This window comes from Hippocampus comes, unplaced genomic scaffold, assembly GCF_001891065.2.
Source record: "Hippocampus comes isolate QL1 unplaced genomic scaffold, H_comes_QL1_v1.1 scaffold242, whole genome shotgun sequence".
NCBI classification, from domain to species: domain Eukaryota; kingdom Metazoa; phylum Chordata; class Actinopteri; order Syngnathiformes; family Syngnathidae; genus Hippocampus; species Hippocampus comes.
Window position 1 is genome coordinate 1,641,999 of NW_017805385.1, and position 9,936 is coordinate 1,651,934.

The 9,936-nt window shown below is 39.2% G+C and overlaps 1 protein-coding gene across 1 annotated transcript in view; it reads left to right on the forward strand.

The window, feature by feature from the left end:
* The window catches only part of cdkal1 (CDK5 regulatory subunit associated protein 1-like 1), a 201,470-nt gene that overhangs the window by 74,073 nt on the left and 117,461 nt on the right, over window positions 1–9,936 (forward strand). Inside the window, exon 7 of the mRNA XM_019872988.1 lies at window positions 3,358–3,478. Coding sequence (XP_019728547.1) covers window positions 3,358–3,478 — 121 coding nt within the window. The remainder of the gene's footprint in view (window positions 1–3,357; window positions 3,479–9,936) is intronic.

Here is a 9,936-nt window from a genome sequence, read left to right on the forward strand (position 1 = left end):
ATAATGGAGGGGGGGTTCTCTGTAATAGACTTAAATAAATACAATTTTATCTATAGTTCTGACTAAAAAGGGGCGTTTTGAGAGTACTTAGTTATTTACTGATTTCTCCCAAACAAATGGATAACATTGATGATGCAAGCTAATATCATTTTCTGGATTAACCAAAAGAATTAACAAAATCGGTCCAATTTTCACAAACAAACTCATTTGAGTTTGTTCGTGAAAATTGGACCATTCCGGCCGTATCATCCCATTTAATTAACCCTCATTTAAAGTTAATACTTGAAAGTGTAAATACTTGAAACGACTGAAATTCTGGGAGATTAAGGCCAAATTGTCAGTCAAAGAACTACTCTGAGCATACAAAAACCTTTGGACAGAGTTGCTTTTACTTCCTGTATGTGCATACACCGAGGGTTCCCGTTACAAAAAGAAACCCATATTTTCCCTCTACAAAAAACTAAAACAAAATTAAAAAAAAAAAAAAAAACGTGCAGAAATTCTTGAAATGATAGAGTCTACACGAAAACATTGATCTGTTTGGTGGCAAGGGCACCTCACCCTGTAGGTAAGACACATTTTATCCCATGCAAAGTATGTTTTTGATTTTCACTGACGTCGGATGCTATAACTCATTTATGTGTATCCTCTGTAGGCCTGTTTCCATGTTTCTATTGGTGTTCCGATATTGTTCCCCTTTAGTTGGGAATGTCGCCTCAGATGACACCATTTCATCTGTTATTCTGTTTTTTTTTGGGGGGGGGGTTAGAAATTGTGAAGATTTAGTGTTTATGTGTGTTTATGATGGAAATCCAGGCAAATGAAGTTAAACGGGCCAATGCATCTACTTAGCTAGAGATCATCGGCTCCATAACATCAAAATGACCTCATTTTCCGTTATTCACCAGGATAAACAAACTGTTAATCGTGTTCCTTGCTTAAAAAAAAAAAGAAAAAAAAAGATCAAGCTCAAGAATGAAAACATATCATGGACAGAAAGAAAGTTGACCCACTCACACTGATTTGAAATGGATTTCTGAATGATGTTGTCAACACATTCTTTTGATGCCAAGTGACCTCTTATCAACGCCAAATGCTGTTCAGACGCTTGTTGCCGTCAAACACCAAAGCTATGCTTTGGTTTTATCAGAGTACGTGCGCATGTGCGTGTGTGTGTTTTTAATGTTACAGTACGCTTGATGCACTTCAAAGCCATATCCCGTAAAGTTAGCAGGCATCGCTCAGATATCAACACTGTTCCATCGGTGTCGCTTGGCCCATTGCATTGACAAGATGACCGATAAATATCAAACCCCTGCTCTCCTCTTCATCAGCCACTTTAGTCCGTTATTTCCAACGTTCCCCACCCCGCTGATGCCTTCCAATCCAATAGGAGAGCCGCCACATATGAGGCATCAACCGTAGGTCAACAGGTCATCCTTTTAGCCATCTACCGCTGCGTTCCAACCATCCATCTCGCCATCGTATATGGCTTTCATCTTTGAGGAATTCATCTCCTAGCCTTCTATCCATCCTTTCTTTCCCACCTTCACCATCACCTTCTGGAAGGCATTTATGAGAGGATGGATTACATCAAGCCGTATTTTTCGAGAAGTGAACAAAGGAGAAAAAGCAGGGACATTTGAAGGGTGGGAAAGACTTTTAGGCAGTTAGTGAGCATAGACAGTGTGGTTATCCAGGTATATATCTGTGTATGTAGGGGGCTGCCCATCAGAACAATTGAGCCAGCTAAACTGTGTACAGTGATCCCTCGCTACTTTGCGATTCGCTTCTTGCGGATTCATTGCATCGCGGATTTTTCAAAAATATTCATTAAAAAAAACGAAAATGCCGCAAAAGGTCCGTGAGAGGCAGCGAAAGTCAGCAAAACAACAGTTCACACATTTCCCTCTTTCGCGGGGGTTTCTGGTCCCCGTTAACTGCGATAAGCGAAGATCACTGTACTGTATTTTGAGATGAGAATTGGACAGCACTGTTGCCTTTTGCCGACTCTGGCAAAATATAGTAATCTACCCAGTGGCATACACCTAACAAGATTAAATGAGTCTTTCATTAAAAAACTGTCCAGTATAAGTGTAAAAATATTTCAGAGGAATTGAAGTAACACCTTGAAGACTTCAAATTTAAATCTTCACGATGCTATCATTTGTACAGAGGAATTGTGCTGTCATGAAAATGTGTTGATAATCTGACTTCAAACAATTGATCAGAAGTAGCAACCCCCCCAAACCCCCTCTGAAAAAAAACAAAAAAAACCCAATCTCACTGTATCCCCAAAGAGCTCTCCGGCGATATGAATACAGTTGCAAGCTGTAAGACAGCCAAATGTATATCCAATCCTTCTTTCCTTGAGTGGAGTTTTCTCATTTTCCCCTCTTGTACTGGGATATTACGACCAGTCACGCCTCACCGATTGGCTCTTTGTACTCCTCAGGGGCAGATAGTAATTTTTATCTACCAATGATAGTCATGCTTCCTGCCTTGAGCCCATCCTCCCAGGAGACTCATGTAAAGCGGATGGGAACAGCAAGACAATTCCATCCCTCAGCGCCTCCATCTCGCACAAAGCTTTCTATAAGATGACGAGAGAGAGGAGACCAGAGCATCCAGTTTCTACACATTCAGGGCTGAGCATCACTGACATTTAACTTTTTGACTCGGTTATGGATTTTTATTTGCTCCCCGTGCATATTGTGCTTTCTTGATAGCTTTACCCATTTTGTAGGTAAACAGAACTATTGCGCAGGTTGCAGGGGTCGGCAATGAGTGTTCATAAAAGACAGATTTCCACAAATAAAGGCAAAAGGGAGAGGAAAAAAAAACGTTTCTCAGTTTCAAGTGTTATTATTGTGTTAGTACTACACCGCATTCATAATTTTATACGTACCGATGGATAGAAATCAAAGCGCGGAGAGTCTCTTTTGCCTAAAGTGCAGTCAGTGAATGCGATGATCGATCACTGCCACGCACCTTATTCTTGTTTGTTTTCTGTCTTTGTGCCATGTTTTTGTGGTTCAGTCAAAACAAGAATTCAATACAGTGTATTGTATGCGGAGCCTCGAAAGCAAAATGCAGGGTCTCAGTTTTCTCTTGCAGTGTGTCTGTCGATGTGCTGTGCTCAATCGCTTGCCGTTCAGTGAAGACACGCCAATTGAATTTTTTTGTGGTAGTCCACTTTAGTTGCGCTTTGCCACTTCACTTGGCATGTGGCAGCCCTTTAAGTGTTTATTTTAAAATGATGCAACTGTGTTTGATTAAAAAAAAAAAAAAAAAATGAAAACGGCCAACAAACAAACCTGCAGTGAATGAGGAGACAATTTTGATTCTTGAATACAGGTCACTCAGTTCGTCTTTTGGGCCAGAAGAAAGATGGCGGCCGGAGGCTTGGGGGAGCCAGACTGGATCTTCCCAAGATAAGGAAAAACCCTCTCATTGAAATCATCTCCATTAACACAGGGTAAGACAAAAAGGATATACAACACAGTGTTCTCCAGCAGTGATCCTGATTGTGTGTATGTCATTCAAGAGCTTGAGAGAACATTCATTACACAGCCTTCTAATGACATCAGTTTTACTTTGTGTTACGTAACCTCTCAAGTAGGTACAACCATTGTACCTTGTTCGCATGTACAGTAATAGAAACTCAGTAATAGAACCCATGATTGACAGTTGTTCCTAAAATAGTGCGGAAAGCTCCAGTTCCTCTTAATAGCTGCATTGCATCGGGGGACTGAGCATTTATTACAAATCAAAACATGACGGAGAATATATTTACACAAAGAAGAATACAATGCTGTTTATAATAATAAAGTAGCAGTCTTCATATTTGTCTTTACAAAGTCATTTACCACATTCACGGAATGCAAGATGGTGTTGCTTTCCTGCCAGTCACACTATTGATTGATTATGTGACCACCACTTCTGATGAACGGCTTCCCTGTGTTACATCGACCAACGTGGTATTTTAGGACGAAAACACACTCTGAATTTGATACATTTTTATTCACGTTTCGAAAGAGAACGGGATATTCCTCCTGCGTATGTGTATATTGGGGATTACACCTATCATAAGGATGTTGTGCTTTACAAGATTTTTTTTAACATACTGCTGTTAACATGAGCACACCTATAAATATTTGCTTTTGTTAAAATATTTTCAGTTTTTTTTCCTTGTATTGCTACACAGACATTGCATTACTGGACTTAGTTTCTTTAGAAGTATGGACTTGAATTGTATTTAAAATGGTAAATTACAACAACCTAACCACTTTAGCGCGCATGCACATCTCACAACATGTTTTGAGCTAATTTCATGTTCACAAATCTACACACCATTCTCTCCATTCTCAGTGGGCTAACCAAAAGGGGTTTGTGCAGACTAGACTAATTCTATTGTGCTTGACTGTCACTGACGGTAATCCATCAGTCATTCCTGTGCACATCTTCAAGTTCCATACATTAATGATGCCCATCACAAAGCAACGAACGAAAAACAAGGTAGTATGCACAATGTTTGTTTGCTTTGATTTTGGTTTGCCACGTTTTTCATGTATAGATGAATCACGTAATTCCTTTTGGTTTTCTGACTTTATTTATTAACTACGTATTTATTCTCGTATCCATTGGAATAGAACTTGCCGACTAGAGCACTCTTACGTGCCCTTGGGTTCTGGACTGAAATTTATTACCGCCTAAACACCAGAGAGCCAGACATTCTTAATGTTAGGAGTGTGACATTGATGCAGTACAAGAACATTTTCCATCTACAGCACATTACAATAAATGTCATACTGTATGTAATGTATAATTTAGAGCTTTCAAGCTGAATGTTGCCGTTTTTTGAATTCTGTAGTCAATGCGTGCGTGTGCCTTTATTTTGGTTTTCTTTGAGGGGTCAGAGCTGCGACAAACAAATCCTCTTGTTTTTATTTATTTATTTATTTTCCTGGAAGTGTTTTGGTAGGCTGTGGATAACATGAATAGTTGCTGCAAATCCATGCTGAACATCTGCTTTGTGTAATTTGGCCGGTCATTGGTGTCCCTAATTTGACCAGGCTCCGCTGATATAAAATTATATGTGAGCGAGACAGTGCGTTCTTTATACGCTCTGTTTTTAGATCATCCATTCTAAATCCCCCTCTGAAGTCGTGACATCATTGGTGACATTTGTTAGTGGACAAAACAAGAGAGCGCTTTGTGTGACACGCAAATGCAGAGCAGACCCAACTTCTGCTGCCTCTTGTGTCAAAAGAGAATTTTGGAACGTTGACAAGAGAGAGGCATTGTAGGGCTTTTTCTTTTCGACAAATGTTATATTGAAACCATGCTCCAGCATCACGCGCTTCTGTATTCATCTACAGTTTGATGTTAAATTGATCAGTGTTACTTGTTCAGTGCCCTAAAACGAATTACTTTAATGACAATACAATTCTAAGAAATGCATAAACACCCCATTAGAAGTAGCATTTATTTTCTCACACGTTCACTATTCTGGTCCCCTAAAGAAATAAGGAAAACACAATGGCTCTATGCTCTGTAGGTTTCTGGTTATGCGACACAAGCACCGGCACAATGCAACCATGGGGACAGCTGATCTGTGCTCTATGGCATTTAGTGTACAGTGAAGTTGAGATATACGACATCATTTGGCTTTATGGATGGATTGGACTGGTTATAATCAAATCAATCCAATCCCGATCCAGTCATTTTGGCCTGAATCAGACTCCATTCCGATGTGCTGCATTGGATCAGACCATCCGTACTCACATCTGTAGAAGCCCCACAAGACACAACTGCCCAGTCCAGCACGTCGCAGCTTCCAGAGGAAGTAGACACATCGGTGAGTCTTTTTCAGGTGATTCAGTGTGTCAGCTGCAGGTGAAATTCTTGGAAAGTTGGACACCGAGTTCCATGTAGTTGCAGACCACTTCAGCTGTTGCTCCTCTGATGTGCAGGTGGGAGAGGGAGGTGTCTGTTCTTCCTGAAGTCCAACACCATCTCCTTGGTCCTGATTTCAAATGCACCGTTGTTGGTTATGGCACATGAACCACCGTTTAGTTACACTAGCATTTATAATCTTACAGTAATTTATTCTCCTTATTTGTTTGCAATTTTTGTATTTTAATTGGGAGTCCACCTGATTAGATTTTGTCCCGTCACCTTTAAGCACACCGACCTTCACAACGCCATCATGGTGTATTTTATTTATACTGTGGTTTTTACACATGGGGCAAATTAAGGGGAATTTAACTCTGTTGCAGTTGATTCACAATATAACTTTCATTAAGTTGCATATTAATATCATTTACACCTCTTAAATCCAAATTAGATTAGCTTTCCCCCTTCCACTAAATTAGTTTAGTCCAGCCAACACTCAACTTCCCTGAGAAGTGTATTAAAGGAGCACTGCCGTTTTTTTTTTGTTTTTTTTTTTTTTTTCATCCCGGTCCATTAGGGGTTTATTTGCTTCAACTGGACAGCATCTTGGGCGCGAAAAAAAAAAAAAAAAAAAAAGATAAGCACAACTTTATGTCCTTCACCAAACAAAATATGACCACTAGATATAATGAGGTTAGTCTTACCTTTGAGTCACTCCACTAAATCACAATAAATATTAATTACAACCGAATGAACACAACAAGCTAGCTCTAGATTTAAGACAAACACCAAATCTCAGTGCTATTAAGCTTGTTCATTGGTTGTGTGGTACAAATAACAATTCAATTAGGCCAGCTGTTGCATCTATCTCTCACTTGCTCATTGTGCCAGCTGCAAATTCACATGCTCTGAAATTAGTTCATGTTCCCCTTGATTACATGTAGTTTGCAAACATAGTGAAGCATTTTCTCATGTTGTTCTCGCCATTGCTCATTTTTGCCAATCCATATGCTCGAGGGTAGAGTTCACTGCTCAGATAGCCGACAAGTATATATATAATTAAAAAAAAAAAAAAGAGAGAGACTGCAGTTTTCTTTCTAATGCTCTGTTTTGTGTCCCCGTTTTAGAACACTTGATGCTATTAGCCAAGCTGGTGGTTTTGTATGTCTAAGTGTTTGTTTGTGTCTGGCCCGAGGGTACTGTAAGGGTCCCTTCGTACTGTGTTTATCTAGTGTGTGTGTGTGTGTGTGTGTAGATGTGTGTGTTGTCAGCATCAACAAAAGTCCTTTTGTGAGCCAGCTGAATTGTGATGCTTAGCATCATAAACCAGGAATTTACAGCCACTCAGTCAGAATGGGTCATTAAATATGTGTGTGCTGTGTGTTGCTCTGTTTGTTTGTCAGAACCATTGCCTTTGGACTCCAGGCATTAAAAATAAGCCGTTTGTTTCACAGTTACAGCTCATTTCGTTTCATTATGGTTCCCTTCCTTTCTTTCAATTTAGTTACATTTTTGGTGGTTGGCATCTCTTACATTGTTACAATGCTAAAGTCTGATTTTCTGCCATTTACGGCAAACCGATGACTTGCTTCATTATTTATGTTTTCCAGGCACACAGGTAGATGATTGCAGGAAATGTTCTCTTATTCGAAGTAAATGCGGTTCCTTTGGTCAACTTCCAGTATGTTTGGTTTTAGAATATATTCTTCCAGTAAGAGATAACGGAAAGCTTTGTTCATTGAAAAGACAATGTTTGTACAGTAACATCTAACATTGATAACTCAGATACGGTGCAGAAAGATGTCCATTGTTATAAGTCCTAAAACGTAAAAAAGCAATAAATTGTAGTGCTCAACTTTAATACGATGACGAGCGATGGACATTGTGACAAATGGTTAGAAGAAAGTTAACAGCTTATAAGAGGAGCTGCCCCCATTGAGGAATAAATGGAGCAGGCTTCATGCAGTAGATTTGATTCTTTTTCAAAAAGTGTATGATTTTGGATGTTTTGTTCCCTCATATGCTGCTGACATGAATTGTGTACACTGATTTAAATTTTCAATTCAGTGGACATCCTTTTTCTTGTCTTGCCTCTGTGGTGGCATATGGAATGGTAATAGCAATTGCGATAATTGTGTTTCCTGTTAGTTTTACTGAAGTTTCAACGGATTCACTTTGGGGTTGAACTTAGTGGTTTTAATAGTGAAGCTTAATTTGCATGATTGGATGTATTGGGATATCATTGAGTGTGCATGTCATGCTTGAATACTTTGACTTTTATTCCTGGAGAGGATGATTTGACTTTTATAGTGGATGGTTATCCAAGTCATTGCGTTCCCACAATGACGACCAAGCAACCTGGATGCTTGGAGGTCATTGTTTGTTATGCGGTCCGCAGTCATGGTTTCATAGAGTGGCACACATGCATGTCCAGAATCCTGCATTCATTGTGCAGGCGGAAACAAACCTAAAGTAAATAGCAGTGTTTTGAATTATTTTGAAAAAAAAAGTGCATTTTATTAATGATTTGAATTCATGAGATCTCAGTATGCACGGGGTCAGTGACAAATAATCTGATTGGCATTTTCCCAGCAAATGTAATAAGATAAGAAAACCTTTATTTGTCCCACAATGGAGAAATTGCAAATTTGTAAATACATGCATGAGATACATGCTAAGCATTGACAAATAAAAAGGCATTAACTAGTCAATGAAGCTCAGCAAAACCTTGCTTTTTACTAGAACTTGGTCCTGCTCATGTTGCAGATGTGTTGTGTGTTGGTTCTGGTGATGTGTGAATTTTATTATTATTTTTTTTTCCCTACTTAAATCTATTGGCTTTCTATTCACCGGAATAAAAAAAAAATACAACCTTTGAGCCTGTAGAACATTTTATCTATTTTGTTTTCATGCATTTCGTTCTTTTCAAACCTGCTTTCTCCTAACCTCCTGACATAACAACACTTACTGAACACTTGTCTCCTTGGCAGGAAGAGTAACTATGCCGAAATCCGAAAGCTTTTTCGTCTACCTCTGAATGTGTGCTCTTTACAAATTCTGCAAACCATCTGCAAATAGGATTGAGTGGTTTTGACTCATTTTCTCTCTCCTTTTATTGCTGGTCAGTCCTTGAATTACATATTTCTGAAATAATTGCTATGAATCACCACGCCAAAATACACACAGGCATGTGTTTACTGTGTAAATACAGCCCAGAGACTTGCTGTGAAGTGTTTGTGTGAAACGGAGTAGCTTTTTGAATATGATTGTTTGAGGTCATCAGGCCCCACATGTGTGTTTGCTGCAATTTTCCTGTGATTTCCTTCTGGCAGCCACAAATTCTCCGTCCACTCTCCGCGTCGACAAAGCACAATAATGGGTCTTATCAACCTTGCCGCTGACCTTAACATAGATTTGTGTTAAGCATTGTGACCAAGGTGTAACGTCAACAGCTTTAGCCAGCTGAGAGGGGTAAGTTTGGGGTCATAGACATGGACATGCTGAGGAAAAACAATAAACCGTTAGGCTCAGAGGCCCAGGGCTAGAACTCCCCTCAAAACCGCAGCCGCCACACTAATGTGCTGTTTGTCAGCGCTAGAATTATTACCTAAAAAAAAAAAAAAAAAAAAAAAAACTGTAGTAGTTGAAACAATAGCACTTTGACCTGATATGCTACAGAGGTATTTCTTGCCCTCCTTGTAGCTGTTGTGTCACAAGTCAGCTGGATAATAGACAAAAATAAGCTCTGTGTCATTGATATATTTATCCTTACACACAGTACAGAAGATCGCCCACATTCGAATGTCCCCAAAGTTGTTTTACATTACTGTGAATGAATAATTGAGTGTATTAACATATGAGTAATAATTCGAGGTCGCAAGTGGTAGGAATATTTTTTTGTGCTTCTTCCTACGCCCATTAAACATGTAAACTGCGCTGAATCAAGACGTCTGTAGATCTTTTCTGTATTTTCCTTTCTTTCAATTTTTTAATTTTTATATTGTTGATTTCTCTCTCTCTCTCTCTCTCTCTCTCTCT